We start from the raw sequence: 16,241 nt of genomic DNA, 5'->3' as shown, positions 1-16,241 counted from the left end.
GAAGGAAGGAAGGAAGGAAGGAAGGGAGGGAGGGAGGGAGGGAGGGAGGAAGGAAGGAAGGGGGAGACAGAACTGGGTGAGGGGAATAAAGAAGAAGGAAGGGTCAAGTCACATACGTATGATGATACTAGGATGAAAATCATTACTTTGCATGCTAGCCTAAATCTTGTAAATCATTTTGATTTACAAGAGAATTGGAGAAGGCCAGGCCAGGGTAAAGGCACATGCCTTTGATCCTAGTACTCAGGAGGAAGAGACAGGGGAAATCTCTATGTGTTCAAGACCCTACCTGGCTGGTCTACATAGAGAAGTCCAGGCCAGCCTGGGGAATATAGCTTAGTAGTAGCTACACTTGACTAGCATATGGGAAGCCCTGGGTTCAACCCTCAGTGCCACAAAAACAATGCATAGTGAGTGCCTATTGGATACATCACTCCATCCTAGGCTGGGAGTACATCCAAAACATTGTCTAGACAGCAGCCAAAAGCACAGATATGACTTGCTAAGGATCAGCAGACACAGCAGGTAGGTACCACCCCTGAACAAGTCACCGAACACAGAGGCTGTCTGTCCGGGTGGAGCCTGTATCCCAGGCAAGCATGAGAAGCTGTGTTCAAGCTCCCAGAAACACATGTAAAAAAAAAAAAAAAAATGCATGGTACAGCAGCACACACTAACCCTAGTGCTGGGGAGGCAGAGACAAGAGGATCCAGAGTCAGTGAGCTCCAGGTTCACTGGAGTGAACACAGTGAAAGACCTTGTTCTCAGAAAATAGGGTGGAGAGCAATTGAGAAAGACACTTCATGTCAACCTCTCACTTCCACATGTTGCACACACCCACATACACATGTGTACATGCACATGTGCACACCATTAGAAAAACAAAAAAGTAAATTCTAGTGTCCGTTATTTTATTTCTTGATTATGTTTATTTTATGTGTATGAGTGTATTGCCTGCATGTATGTAAATGCACCCATGTTGTACAGTGCCTACAGAGGATAGAATAAGGTGTTGGATCCCCTGAAACTGCAGTTACTAAGGACAGTTGTTAGCTACCGTGTGGGTGCTAGGATTCAAACCAGGGTCCTCTGCAAGAGCAGTTAGTGCTCTTAACTGCTGAGCCAGCTCTCCAATCCCAGAGTTGTTATTTTAAAAATATTCTTAAAGGACTACAACATGTGTGCACAAGCATGCACGTGCATGCACACACATGTGCACAACCAGGCACACAGTGTCTTGATGTCTTAATGTGATGGTTAATCTTGGCTGTCAACATTTAAAATTCATTATTTTTATTTTATGTGTATGAGTGTTTTGTCTGCATGTATGTAAGTGTACCCTTGTGCCCAAGAAGGCCACATGAATGTGTCGGATGCCCTGGAAATGGAGTAAATGGAGTTACTGATGGTTGTTAGTGCCATGTGGGTGTTGTAAACCCAACCCAGGTCCTCTGCAAGAGCAGCCAGTGCTCTTAACCACTGAGCCATCTCTCCAGCTCTGGGATCAACTAAGAGACATACCTCTGTGCAGGTGTGTGAAGGTATTTGCTAGAAGGATTAACTGAAGGGGACAGATGGGCAGCACCTTGCTGCTGCAGCTGGTATATAAAGAGGTCTGGAGGGAAAGCCATTATTTCTTTTGCCTGGCTGCTTTCATTCCTTACTGATAAGCACATCTACTTAGAGCCACCGCTGCCTGGCTGCCCTCCTCCTGACATCAGAGCCCAGTTTCTTTAGCCTTCAACATGGACTAAAGACCTGCAACTCTCCAGGAATCCCCCCCTGCCTATGGCACCACACTGGGACTGCAGAGGCACCCAGCCCTGTGCACCAGGGCAACTAATGGATTAACAACCTCTTCAGGCACAGTCGTTGTTAAACTACTCAACCTGAACTGTGTGAGCTATGCTAATAAATCTCCTCTCTGGTACACATCCATTCTAGAACCCGTCTAGGACTAACACTCTTAAAAAGGAAAAAATAATCCCATTTGAGAAACCTCTGCCTGATTGAGGCCATCCCAAGTTGTTTAAACAATTATAAAGCCACCCTTGCCTCCTTGGCTCTCAGTCAGGCAGTGCGGTGGCAGTAGCCCCTGCCCCCACTCACCTGCAGGGGACAGTTCACCTCCTCAGCCGCGCACTCCAGGCGCCTCTTGATGGTGTCCATGCTGTTGTTCTCATTAAGTAGCCTGTCCAGCTCGTAGCACAGCTCCGACTTCCAGAAGCCGATGTCCGACAGCCTCTGGCCGAGGTTGCGGGAGGTCCCCTCCTGCATCTGGTGCGTCAGCTGGTCCTTATCTTGCATGATCTGCAGGGAGTCTGCAGTCAGCCGGCTGGCCCACAGCCTCGAGGCCTCCGCGCCCCGGACCTGCATCTGGTTGGAGCGCTCCCAGTCGCGGGGAGTGTGGCAACAGAAGGGCGCGGAGCGGAGCGAGGGCAGGATGGTGGTCGGGCGCCGGGAGCCCTGACACTCATTCGGGAAGGTCTCGGTGGCGGCGATCTTGTAGAGGTCGCTGGGTCTCCAGGTGTTGACGTGGCGGTACCCGGACAGGTGGTACGGCTGGTAGCACTCCTGGACCACAGGATCCTGGCCAGAGGGGGGCAGCGCGGGCAAGCCACATTCTTTTTTGGGGCCACAGTAACTGGCGGTCTGAGTGGTTCCAAGAAATTCCATCTCTCCATCCGACCCACGTGGGAAAAACTCTGCCTGGGGGCAAGAGCGTTGCAGGAGCCCTGGGTGGCAGGGCCCCTGTGAATCAGTGCTGATGTCATAAAGCTTAAGAGAGGGTCTCTGAACCTGCCTTCGCTCTTCTCCAGGCTGGTGGAGAGAGGATCTATCATCCAAATCAAAACACATCACCAAAGACTAGAGCGAGTACTGCTCCTCCAGAGGAACCGAATTCGGTTCCCAGCACCCACTTAGGGTGGCGCACAATGTCTGTGATTCTAGATCCAGGAGATCTAGACCAGGGGATGAGTCACCTCTGTCTCTGCTCGCCAAGGATGCCCTCACAGACACACAGAAGTACACACAGTTGAAAATAAAACAAATCTTAAAAAACAAACTAAAAAACAGGTTTGGGGATGGAAAAAAATGGCACATGTCTAGAACAAAATGTCTTTCTAGAACTGAGTCATCTCCGCACAGGGGCTAAATTTAATGTGGTCCACACTGAAGAATCTATCCTCTAGGGACAACAGGGCCAAAGTCTGATTTTCTTTGTTCCCCAAATGGCATGAAAATGGCCCTATCATGCCTGTAATTTCAGCACTGAGGAGGTAGAGGCAAGAGGATGAAGGATTCAAGGTCATCTTTACCTATGTGAGTTTGTGTTTTGTTTTGAGACAGGGTTCCATGTGCACAGGCCGGCCTCAAACTTGCTGTGTAGATGAGGATAACCTTGAACTTCTGATTCACCTGGGTTCCCCTCAGAAGTGCTGAGACTACAGGTGTGCATCACCATGCCCCATTTATGCAGTATTGGAGCTGGGAACCCAGGGCTTCCTGCATGTTAGACAAATACTCTACCAACTGAGCTACATCCCTAGCCTTTGGCTTATGAGTTTCAAGACAGCCTGGGCTACACATGACTGTCTCAACACACACACACACACACACACACACACACACATTAAATTTAGGGAGTTGGAGAGATGGCACAACAGTTAAGAGTACTGGCTGCTCTTGCAATAGACCTGAGTTTGGTTCCCAGAACCCACAGGGCAGCTAACAGCAGTTTATAACTCCAGTTCCAGGAGATCTGATGCCATCTTCTGACCTCCAAGGGCATTATACAATATGGGTACACTTACATACATGCAGGGAAAACACTCATACAGATAAAAGAAAAACAATAAATAAGAGGCAGGCTGTGGTGACACACGCCTTTAATCTCAGTACTCTGTAGGCAGAGGCAGGTGGATCTCTGTGAGATTGAGGTCAGCCTGGTCTACATAGTGAGTCCACGCCAGCTGGGGCTGCAGGGTGACCCTGTCTCAAAAAGATACACACACAAAAAAAGAAGAATAAATAAAAAAATTTTAAAATTAAATGACTCTCAGAGGTACTGGGCTAAGTACACATGGAGTAGTACTCAGCAGTACTAATCCCATCAACATACCCACAGGTCTACTGGGTTAAGAATAAGCATTTAGCATGTAGCAAAGGCTACATGTAGAATGACTAACATTTCCACAATATTCTGGGGGAAAAAATCCAGGAGGCTGAAGACTGACACTGGTTTCTGGGGTCTGAGTATGTAAAACCCATCAACCAAAGAGAAGTGGATTTTACAACTTACAATTTAGGGACTGAAAAAATAAAAACTTTCCTTATCTGTCTTTCCGGAATAAGGAACTGGGAGAAGGATGGATTAAAAATCGGGGGAAGTGCTCTGCGTCCTGGTTGAGGTGGAGATTATATAGCTATTGCTATGTATCAAAGTGCATAGAACTTTCTAGTAAAAGTGAATTGGGATTCTCAAGGTGGCTCAGTGGGTAAAGGTGCTTGACACCAAGCCTGCTGACCCAAGTTCAGTTCCTGGGACCCCACACGGTGGAAAGAGAGACAACTCCTGCATGTTGTCCTCTGACTGCTAATGAGGTTCATGGCATATGCCCCCAATAAATAAGCTAAATGTTAAGTGAATTGTGCATAAATTATACTTCAATATACTGGAATTAAAGACACTAGACGGAGGATTTTGAGTCCCAGGAGGCTGAAGCCATGCCTATTTTCTTTACCATTAAATCCCTGGCATCCTGCACACTATCAGATAAGCAAATGAACATTAAAATGAGAGGGTCACTTTTGCTCTGGAAAAGTGTTAATTCTACAATTTAACGACATTTAATTTTAAACTTTAAATTTTTAAAAATGTTTTTAGTAAATTTTTTTTGTATTTCATACAGAATATCTCAAAACAATCTGAATCATTTTTACAGCCCTGTCCCCACCAGCACCCTCCCGTAGCCCCCACTGGAACCCATTTACTCTGTCTTGGGTGTTAAGGCCCACTGTGTCAAGTCAGTGTCCCCTGACGTTCCCCAGCTCAAGTCCATCTGCTTGCAGTTTAGTAAGATCCCTCTCATCTATCTACCTAAACACCTGTCATTTTCTTTTCTTTTCTTTTCTTTTTCTTTTTTTTTACAGAGCATATGGTGGGGGTTTATTTACAGAGGAGTGGGCATCCACCATTTACAGCTGCACTGGAAAGTCCACACTCAACTATAGATCCTGTAACTTCCCAACAGCCACAGAAAACAGTGAGAGGCATTCTTGACATATATCCCTAGCCCTTCCCCCACATGCAACTAAGGTTGATTGGGTGGGAAGGATAACTGACACTCCTTGATGAGTGTGGGAAGAAGGTATGACTATAGCTTGCTGGCATAGTAGGTTCAACAACAATTTTATACCATCAAATAACTTCCTCCTTCCTTGACTGTTGAATTTATCGACAAAATATTGAATTTAAAATGAGAAGAGTGCTGATGTAGGGGGCTTACCCCCTTTGTGAATAGAGGGAACCTTACCCTCAGTGGTCCTGGTTAGTAGATGTATCAGTCAGCTTCCTGTGACTATACCAAAATACATGAGATCACGAACAGATCAGCAAAAAGGTTTATTTTGACTCATGGTTTCAGAGCCTTCAGTCTGTGATTAAGTCACCCATAGCTTTGGGCCTCTGGGAAGGTCATACAGCATGACAGTACTGTGTAGCTTACACCACATACAGGGGTCAAAGAGAAGAAGAAGGGGCCAGAGGCTCATAATACACTTTGAGAGTATAGCCCCAGTCCCTAAGAACCTTCCACTAGGCACCACCTCCCACAGTTCCCCCCGCTACTAACAGTGTGGACCCTGGGAACTGATAGAATATGTGAATTGCAGAAGAGCCACAAGCTTCATTAGGGAAATCCATAAATCCGTAAAGTGTCTAACTGACCCTAAATTGGCAGCCTGGCTTTACTCAAGCTTTGTCAACTGGTCACTCCCTGGACTGAGAGAGACTGTTTATGGAGCTCACCTGCCTCCTTTAGTGCTATAGATAACTCACCCACCTGTCTGAGAAAATAATCTTGGAAGAAGAGACTCTCAAGGACACCAGACCCTGGCACGGAGTTAACTCTTGCAGCTGTGTGCAGCAGTGTTTCTATATAAGTCCAGACTGTTCCCCATTTCAATGCAGATACTCATTCTGTGTGGAGGCGCTTATCAGCCTTTGCTGGGTTCCTTGATTCCAGGGAACTCATTCCTTGCCTGTGGCAGGTCTGGCTCTGACTCTTATTTCTAAACTTTAAACTCCTTCCTTTTTCTGCCCTCCTATATCTAACAGGAACCAAGTCTTCAAAATGGGCTTTTAGGGGCCGTTCAACATCTGAACTATAGAAAGAAAGCTTCATGTTCAATGGTAATTTTCTCTCCAGTTCCCTAAAATCAGGAGTGTATATGAGAAACTAAAGAAGAGAGGGCAAAAGAAATAACATTTATTAAGCACCTGTGTTGAACCAGTAATTTACATGTACTAATTTATTCTTTCCACAGTGAACTACAAACTGTGAGTCAGGATCTTGCAGGGCAGGGTCCTTACAGGCTCTGGTTCTCTCCTCTCCTATTCTAAGATGAGATGTCGCTATGGGAAATGCCTACACTTGAGCAAAGAATCCATCAAGTGGACCAAAAAGATTCTGAGCGTTCAGGCACCAAGTGTGAGACCCCGGGTATGACACCAGGCCCAGGTGGACACTAGGGACACATTCAGCCTTGGTGAGCATGGTTGGGGTGGGAGTAGACCTTCCAGCACCATAGCCGATGACTGATCCTGAAGGTTGAATTGCCTGACACCCTGGGCTGAGGTGCTACTTGGTATTGGAGGAGTACTTCTGGGTAGACCTGGATAGAACCGGAAACAACAGAAGCAAGGACTTCTTTGGCTCTACCCGGGACACACACACACACACACACACACACACACACACACACACACAACTATGTTCACTGATAGTGGTCATGGAAAATAGTGGAACTGACCACCTACTCCTCGGTAGAAGGCTCTAAATAAAAGACAGAATGCCAGTCTAGGGAACACATTGCAGCATAAAAAGACATCAGACCTGGATTCCCTGGGCACAATTGTGTGCACAGCACAATACCACAAACAATTCAGCTGTTTGGTGTTGTGTGCACACAAACAGGCAGTACAGAGGAAACAGTGCCAGGTGAGGAACATTTGAACCCAGAGAGAGTGGAGTGGGTGGGGCATAGAGGGAGACTGACTTTCCTATCAAATATCAGATATTATACCTACCCATATATTATCCGTAATACACAGTATATAATATTCATGTATCATTTTAAGATTTAAATTTTTATTTTAATTTAAAAAAATTTTTTTTGTCTTTTTGAGACAGGGTCTCCCTGTAGCCCCAGCTGTCCTGGAACTCACTATGTAGACCAGGCTGGCCTCGAACTCACAGAGATATGCTTGCCTCTGCCTCCCAAGTGCTGGTTATTTTTATTTTATGTGCAAGAGTGTTATGCCTGCATGTATGTGAGTGCACCCATGTCATACAGTGCCCGAGAAGGACAGGAGAGAGTGTCGGAAGTGAAGTTACAGGTGGTTATTAGCTGCCATGTGGGTACTGGGAATTAAATCCTGGTCTTCTACAAGAACAGCCAGTGCTTTAAACCATTGAGCCATCTCTCCCAGTCCCATCAAAACAAGGGCATTTGTATCCCTTGGAGCCGGAGTTACAGGCAGTTATGAGCCTCCTGATGTGGGTGCTGGGAACCAAACTCTGGTCCTCGAAGAACAGCAAGTGCTCTTAACCACTGAGTAATCTCTCCAGCCCCTTCATTTTATATTTGGCTTCTAAATTTAATTCCTCAAGCAACCCAAGAATAAATGTAATTTTATAACATATCAATAATCATATGCTATAATTTGTATAACACACATATACATGCATACATATGTGCTCATAAGTAAACACCCAATAGTATGTCCACTTGATCAAGACTGAGTAAACAGTGCCAGGCGTGATGGCACATGCCTGTAATCCCAGCACCCGGGAGGCAGAGGCAGGTGGATCTCTATGAGTTCAAGTCCAGTCTGGTCTACATAGCAAGTTCCAGGCCAGTTGGGGGCTACAGGGAGACCCTGTCTCAAAAAGACCAAGTAAACAAATAAATAAATAATAAATAAATAAAATAAAAAAGAAAGGAAGAAAAAAAAGACTGAGTAAAGCTGTGAACTTTACCCTCCTACAGAACACACACACACACACACACACACAAATAGGTATGGTGGCACAGACCTATAATTCTAGACCTTGGGATGTGGAGGCAGGAGGATCACAAATTCAAGGCCAGCTTGGGCTACAGGAGACCTTGTCCAAAAAAAGGAGGAAGAGGAGGAGAAGGAAGAGAAGAGGAGACAGGGGAAAGGGGAGCAGGGAGGAGGGAGGAGGAGCAACCCAAATACATAAAACTGGTCTTTCAAGACACGTCATCAGAGACAGTGACCCTGTGAGGTGGGAAACAGATGAGGTGAGCCCTGTAACTTCTCCAGCTGACTGTAGAAGTTCCAGGTCATGGCACAGGAAGAATCCAGTGACTTTCTCAGGTTAAAGGGTTGGAGCTGGGAAGAGGGATACCCATGCCAGGGATAGCTGGGGAGAACCCTGGGGCGAGCACAGAGTATTTGTGTCACCAATAACCCCAGGCTGATGGAGGAGCCAACCCACTAGATTAAAGAGAGGGTCCCTCACCTCAGAGGAGGCCGGGCACATGTTGCCACCCAGCATGGCAAGAAGTTCATAATTCATATAGCATCAGGTTAGATACCCACATGAATTCTACCCCAATATTGGGACAGAATTCCCTCTAGATTTGTCCCTTTGATCCCATGTAGCAAAAGTTAAAAATAGGTCCCAAGCCAAGTGTAGTGGCACACACATATCATCCCTGCTCAGGAGGCTAAGGTAGGGGGATCTCAAGTTTGATACCAGCCTAGGCCACCTAGAGAGATCTTATCAAAACAAAACACAAGGCCTAGGGCTGGCAAGATGGTCAGCAGGTAAAAGCACTTGCTATACAAGTCTGATGACCTGAGTTCAATTCCCAGATCCCATGAACAAAGGCATGAACTGACTCCCTAAAGTTGTCTTTTGACTTCTACATTCATGTTATGGCACTCAAGTATCCACACTTACACATACACACACACACACACACACACACACACACACACACACTAATACTAATAAAATTTTTAAAAAAAAAAAAAAAAAAAAAAAAAAAACAAGGGGTGGGGACGTGACTCAGTGGTAAAGCCCATGTCCAGGCACTGAGTTCCATCCCAGCACAGCAAAAGAAAATGTTCCCAAAGGATAAGTATTTCCAAGTAAATTAGCAATGTCTTATAAAAAAATTCAAGAATATTTATAAAAATGCAATGTCGTTTTGCACTCAGTAGGGCAAAATTCACAATGTCTGGTGTTCAAAAAAACATCACCAGGCATTCAAAGATGCAAAGAAATAATATACAACCATGAAGAAGGGAGAGAAGAAGTCACTGAAACCAAACCTGAGGGACAGTGGACAGCAGAATGAGTGAGTAGACAGGGCACATTAAAGGCTGTTACAACTGTACCCCTGGGTTCAGAAGTTGGTAAGATTAACACACAATTAGCTTCCATTTCCTGATTACACTGGACATAGTTAGGGGAACATCTCCACCTACTGGTAGATTTCAGGTTCCTTTCCCCTTCCCTTCATTTCTTCCTTTCCCTCCCTCTCTTTTTTTTTCTTTATAAAAAAATCAAATGTATTTCAATATTCAGTTTCATTATTTTCGTTGACTATTGGACAATTACTCTAATTAAAATTCATTATCAGAGGTGCAGAAAATGTTAATAAGCAATGAAATACTGCAGTAGATAGTGACTGGACCATGCATTTAGAAAAGCCATGTTTATTTAATAAGCAAAAGGTCATTTTACCACCGAAAAGTTTCTTAGCTTTGAACTTCTAATTGCCATTTTATCCAGGTCTTGAAATTACTATTATGTTCAGCAAATTTTTTCAAAATTTTGAAGTTTTCTTCATCAATAATGAGTGATGACTTCACAAACGTGAAATTTTTTTTGCTTTGAATCTGTACTAGTAAAAGTTAATGAGACACCACTACCATATTAGTTAAAAACAAAAGTAGTATTTGCATAATCAGCAAATTACCTGATAAGACATTTAACTACTCCCTAGTTCTGATCAGCGTAAGAAACTGAATCCAGGTACTAACAGGGCTTGGTATTCCACGGCAAGCTTCAGAACACACTACATCGTCTAAGAAAATGGCAATTTTCAGAAGTACAAAAACTAGCCTATCTAGTAGGTGGTGTGCATTATGGTCAAGATAATGAGAATTCATTATAAAATTAGGTTTAAAAATGCAGAATGTCTTCATAAGTACCAGTTATCTCAAAGGCTAAAGTAAGAAAATTGCAAGTAGATATACTTATTAATATTTCCTTTGAGAAAGTAAGAAATGATTTATTTCAAGAAAATAAGCAATAATGATTTTATATTGTAATTAATATGTCTTTTTTGTAACTTTTATTTGCATTTATTTTATGCTCAATTTGTTCCCGTGCCGTAAGTTTCTTCAGTTTCTTCTGGGATATCTTTTTCTTTTGTGCAACTTCCTCCTCAGGCTTAGGAACAGTTTGTTCCTTTTCAGTGAGGGTCATTTCTATGTGGCAGGGGGAGCTCATGTTTGGGTTAATCTGACCATGAGCTCCGTAAATTACACAGTGCATCTTGGGTGCTTTGTTTACTTGGATATGCTCAGTGACTAGAGCGTCTACATCTAAACCCATAAGTTCAGCATTGCTCTCTGCATTTTTAAGCATGTGCATCAAAAATTCAGCACTCTTTTTGGGCCACTGACCCTGTGTCCAGACCCACTGTTAACCTGGGCGCATCTACGGACTCCACCGTTATACTGCCGGAATGGCACACACTGTTCCTTTAAAGTGACTTCTTTCAGATACTTGGTGGCTTTTCAGATATGCATACCCTTGATGGCCTGGGCAGTTTCATGTGTGTCCTTAAAGTGAACGTGAAGATTGGAACATCTTGATTTGCATGATTTTGTAGGGTTTTCTGGGTCAAGAGAGTAGTGAATCATTTTCACAGGTCACCTCAGGACGTTTACAGGAAGAGGAAGCATGAGGGCTCCTGGGAGAACTCATGAGAACTCCTACGTATTTCTTTTAAACTAAGATAAAATTTTCATCTCAGAAAATATCTTTTTTTGTCTTTTTGAGACAGGGTCTCTCCCTGTAGTCCCAACTGACCTGGAACTCACTATATAGACCAGGCTGGCCTCAATCTCACAGAGATCTGCCTGCCTCTGCCTCCTGAGTGCTGGGACTAAGGGCATGCGCCATCACATCCTGCATAAGAATAATTCTTTTACTTTCCTAATACCTTCTGTTCAGATTTGAACCCCATCTTAAACCACCGTTTGAATAGGATTCATTATCTAGAGCCACTTTTCTCTGCAGGATGTTTTCCACTTGAGTACATAAGCTCCAAAATGGTGAACGACTGTTTTACATTTTCCTACAAGTTGAGCATACAAAAGTGCTTACTTTTCAGGCTTTAGAGTTTCTGTATAACACCTTGAGGATGGGATCCAAGTCTAAACACAAAATTCATTTATATTTCATATAGCTTGAGTGTCATTTCATATATTTTTGGACACCTGTGTTTTTGACTGCAGCCCATCACAGGCTCAGGTGTGGAACTTTCTACTCTTGACATCATGTCTGCACACAGGGGTCAGATTTTGCAGCACTAAGAGTTTTGAATTTAGGGATACTCCACCCTCATAATAAATGCTAATTTATAATGCCTGACAGTAGATACCCCAAACCTTCTATTTCCAAGCCTAAAATTACCACAGTACTGAGGTCAGGACATGGTTTTTCTACAGGGTCAGATTTGAACTACTAGATATTACTATCACAAAATCAAATGAAACCTTAGTTGAGTCCTTCCAAAACTGCATAATTTTCCAAATGATTTCTCTCTAGCTGCAGAGCCAGTTTGTTCCTTCCATCCTTTTTTGGTCCTTTAGCTCTTGCAATATTTTCTTGCTGTTTTTGTTTCTTTTTCACTCTTTCTCCCTAGCTTCAGTCATGGCCAATTTCCAGGACAGACCAGCAATAGTTAGGACCAGTGGAGTGAGGGCCAAAACAACCGTGGTAAGGACACCACATGGTCCTTTGCAGCCTGTTCCACAGCGTGCTCAGCCAAAGCCTTTATGTCAAGCATCTCTTGTATTCAAGTTGTGATCTCTAATTTTTTTCCTGGGATTATCAGTGAGCCAATCACAATATAGGATGACTCTTGGCTGTTGTCTTCTTCAGTTTTATCATATACTTCCGAGAGTTTTAAGTTATGGTATGTGGCAGAGCTCTTGCCACAGGTCACACATCTTGAATGTACCTCAGTCTGGGTCCCAGAGACACTTAAGACATTCTTCTACCCTAAGCAGGTGCTAGCAGGGACCCGGCATGCTTCCACTGGCCTGTCTTGGACTCTCTTTCCTTCCCCTGGTTCACTCCCTTCCTACACAGAGGCCATGTCTCCAGCTGCCCACCTTGGAAGCTCAGGGTCAGTCCCCCGCCCCACCCCAGCCCCACAGGGGCTCTCACAGCCCTCTCTTTTATTATTTTTTCAATGTTTTTATTTTGTTTTATTGTTTTGAGGCAGGGTCTCGCTTTGTAGCCCCTAGCTGGCCTGGACCTCACTATTCAAACCAGACTCAAACTCGAAGAAATTCACCAGCCTCTGCCTCCTGTGGTGCTGGGATTAAAAGCAGGTACCACCATGCCCTCCTCTCTTTAAAAAAAAAATTTGTTTTGGGGGGGTGGCATGTGCATGCCATGAGTGGGGGTCAGAGAACAGTTTTCGGGAGTTGGTTCTCTCCTCCCACCATGAGGGTCCTGGAGATGGACCGCAGGTCATCAGTCAACTTCCTTTACCTGCTGAGCCATCCCGCCAATCAATCCCTCTCTTCAATCTTTTGAACCCCTGGCAACCCCTCCTGCCTCAGTCTCTCAGGAGCTGGGATTCCAGCACGAGTCACTTCACTGCCTGTGTCCTGCTGAAGCAGCAGCTGGCGTTTCAACCTGTCTGACTCAGGCCTTGTTTCATCCACTCATTTACAGCACAGTGAAGCTTACCCAATCTTGGCCTCAATTTCCCCCTTTGTAAATAAAGGTGCAGGCCTTAATCTCCACAGCTGTCCTCCACAACCCCATTTACTTAATCACAAAGGCACTGGATCCTTGTGCTTTGCAAGCTCTGTGCTTGATGTCTTTTAATTTAAAAAAATTTTTAATTACATTTATTTATTGTGGGCAGGCACGCATGTGCCACTGTGTGCATGTGGAGGTCAGAGAACAACTTGTGAGAGTCAGTTCTCTCCTTCCACTATGTGGGGATCAAACTCAGGTTGGCAAGCTAGGTGGGAGGCAGCTTTATCCATTGAGCCATCTCTCTAGTCCATGTGTGATGATCCCCAGCTGGCTCCTAAGGCAAATACCTGCTCCCTGTTCTGTAGATGAGCAAACTGAGGTTTAGGGACAGGAAGTAGCTGGTCTACGTGTTGCTCAGCTCCTGAGAGTTGTGGTCAGTACTGCACACAGGTCAGACTCCAGACATGAGCTGGCAATCTCTAAGCAATCTTTCCTCATCCTCTTCACCCATCTTCACCTAGAAGTCTTCAATGCCATTGCCAAAACCCATCAAGAGTTTCATAATCATGTCCAGACCTGACCCAAGATTCTGACTGAGATGGTAGGGGGAGGAGAACCCAGGGAATAGGACTTAGGAAACTCCCCAGGCTACTATAAATTCTGTCGGTCAGTCTGTCTGGCTTTCTGGGGAAGTCTTGCTACAGAAAGCAGACCCAGGTGTTCTAAAACTCTGAGCACATATTGATTAATTAACCATTTCAGAATCCAGGGCTGGGGAGCTAGCTCAGTGGATAGACTGCTTGCCTAGCATGCACGAAGCCCTGGGGTTAATCCCCAGCACTGTATAAACCGGGTGTGGTTACACATGCCTGTAATCTCAGTCAGCATTTGCAAGGTAGAAGCAGAAGGATCAGGAGTTTAAGGTTATCCTCAGCTATATAGTAAGTTCCATGCCAGCCTGGACCATGTGAGATCCTATCTCAAACAAAAACCCACTACCTATGGGGTTGATTTGTTACAAGCACTTGATGACAGCTACAAGGGAGAAGAAACTAAGCAAGGCTGATGCTCAGATCTGTGGCTGGAGATCTTAGAGCTGGGGTGCTATTTGCAAAGATAAGAAATTCAGAAGTGGGAAATGGCTTGAGAAGATGGATGTTTGGGCATATGTTATGCTTGTGGGACACATACATACACACACACACACACACACACACACACACACACACACAAGACCCAATGGGCACAGTTGAGAGATGCAGAACTGAACTGAAGGAGAACTGGGAGCTGGAGGCTGAGGAACAGTCCATTCTGGGTGACAGGTGATGCTGTAGATGTACAGCTGCTCAGCCAGGCAGGACATGTGTGACTAGAAGTAGGCCAAGAACAGATGGGACACTGGCCTTAAGAGGTCCTAAGGGGGTAGAGAGATGGTTCACTTGATAAAGTACTTACCAGGCAAACGTAAGGACCCCAATTTGGCACATCAGCATGTGCCTGTAATTCCAGCACTAAGGGGGTGTGGAGACAGGATCCCTGTGGCTTACTTGGCAGTCAGTCTAGCTAAATCAGTGAGAGGCTGTCTCAAAAAAAATCCAAAAATATAAGGTGATGGGCTGGGGAGATAGCTTACTAGGTAAGGATACTTGCCACCAAGCCTGGTGACCTGAGTTCTATCCCTGAAATCCATGTGGTGAAGGAGAGAACCGACTCCCTCAAGTTGTCCTCTGACCTCCACACTTGAGCCATGGCACCTGTGTGTGCATGTATATACACATACACGTGCATACACGATAAATGAATGCCAAAAATATTTTCTAAAAGCTGAAAGGTGATAGAGGAAGATATTTTGTATCTGGCCTCCACATACACACACACACAATATGTACATACATACATACACACAAACACACGTACACACACACACTTTGAAACCTGGGAGTATGTAACTACCACCCAGTGAGAGAATAAGTCTCAGATTCCTTGCTTGGTGTTTCTGAATCATGAAGCTGGGAATGTTTGAACCCCAGGTTTTGCTCTTCCACATCCATGAGAAAGAATGGAAAATCCCATTCCAGGTGGCACAGGCACTCTGCTGGGGAGAGGGGATTTGAGGCAAGGCTGTGAAGAGAGTTTCATTTTCTAGGACCTTCTAATGTGGCACACAGTCACTTTTCTGGCCTGCTAAGAAGGAGGGAGGAGAGAAGAGCGAGGGAAGGTGCAGAGACTCTCTGGACCACGTGTCTCCTCCAGTCTTCACAGAAAACAGGCTGTTAGGTGGAGCCTGCCAATAATGTCACGACGCCACCAGTAAGAAGAACCCAAGTGGTTCACTCTCCTGTCTCTGTGGCGAGGCAGACTGAAGACTATGTGGCCTGGAAAGTCCCAGGAAAGCCTACTAGCTGTGTGACCCTGAGCCAGGCACTTAACCTTTCTGAGCCACTTAGTCAAAGGCTTGCCACCTGTCCTGCAATAGTGTTAAGAGCTCATGACCTGTGTCAGATTTTGTTGGCATCCTGGTTTGTAACCTGGGAAGCAAGTCCCTGTCCCCAGGTCTTGTCACCTCCCTCACTGACAGGTGACTCCCTCTCTGGCCTCCATGTATCTGCTGATGTTGTCAGTTCATCATAACATACCCTTGCCCATTCACCCTGTCTCAGATGGAGAATTCCACTTTATGTTTTCAGATTTGAATGAGTGTGTTATTAAGTATACAGCCAGCGAGAGTTAAAGAATAAAACAGCAAGCAACAGGAAGACAGGAGAGCACCAGATCAGGTGCTTACAGCATGAAGCAGCTTGACTAGGGAAGCCCAGGAAATAATCAGCTGGAGCTCCTGATGGACAAGGAGGGGCCCAGGCAGAATGTCTTCCCCAGGTGAGACTTTTCATCAGCCATTCCCCCGACAGCATCTTTCTATCATGGGATAAACAGCAGTTGAGTCTTTGGCTTTAGGAAGGTACCTGG

At 45.0% G+C, this 16,241-nt stretch overlaps 1 protein-coding gene and 2 pseudogenes across 1 annotated transcript in view; all 3 read right to left on the bottom strand.

Annotated features, from left to right (window-relative positions):
- Positions 1-2,676, bottom strand: part of Tekt5 (tektin 5) — a 38,577-nt gene extending 35,901 nt beyond the window's left edge. The window contains 1 exon segment of the mRNA XM_008829938.2: positions 2,110-2,676. Within this exon segment, the coding sequence (XP_008828160.1) occupies positions 2,110-2,676 (567 nt within the window).
- Positions 2,677-10,586: 7,910 nt separating this feature from the next.
- On the bottom strand, positions 10,587-11,194 carry LOC108490667 (annotated as a pseudogene).
- An 859-nt stretch (positions 11,195-12,053) lies between these two features.
- On the bottom strand, positions 12,054-12,345 carry LOC103731614 (annotated as a pseudogene).
- Between the last annotated feature and the right edge of the window lie 3,896 nt (positions 12,346-16,241).

The sequence above is a fragment of the Nannospalax galili genome, unplaced genomic scaffold, assembly GCF_000622305.1.
Source record: "Nannospalax galili isolate Female #2095 unplaced genomic scaffold, S.galili_v1.0 scaffold32, whole genome shotgun sequence".
NCBI classification, from domain to species: Eukaryota; Metazoa; Chordata; class Mammalia; order Rodentia; family Spalacidae; genus Nannospalax; species Nannospalax galili.
This window is presented reverse-complemented; position numbering and strand designations above follow the sequence as displayed.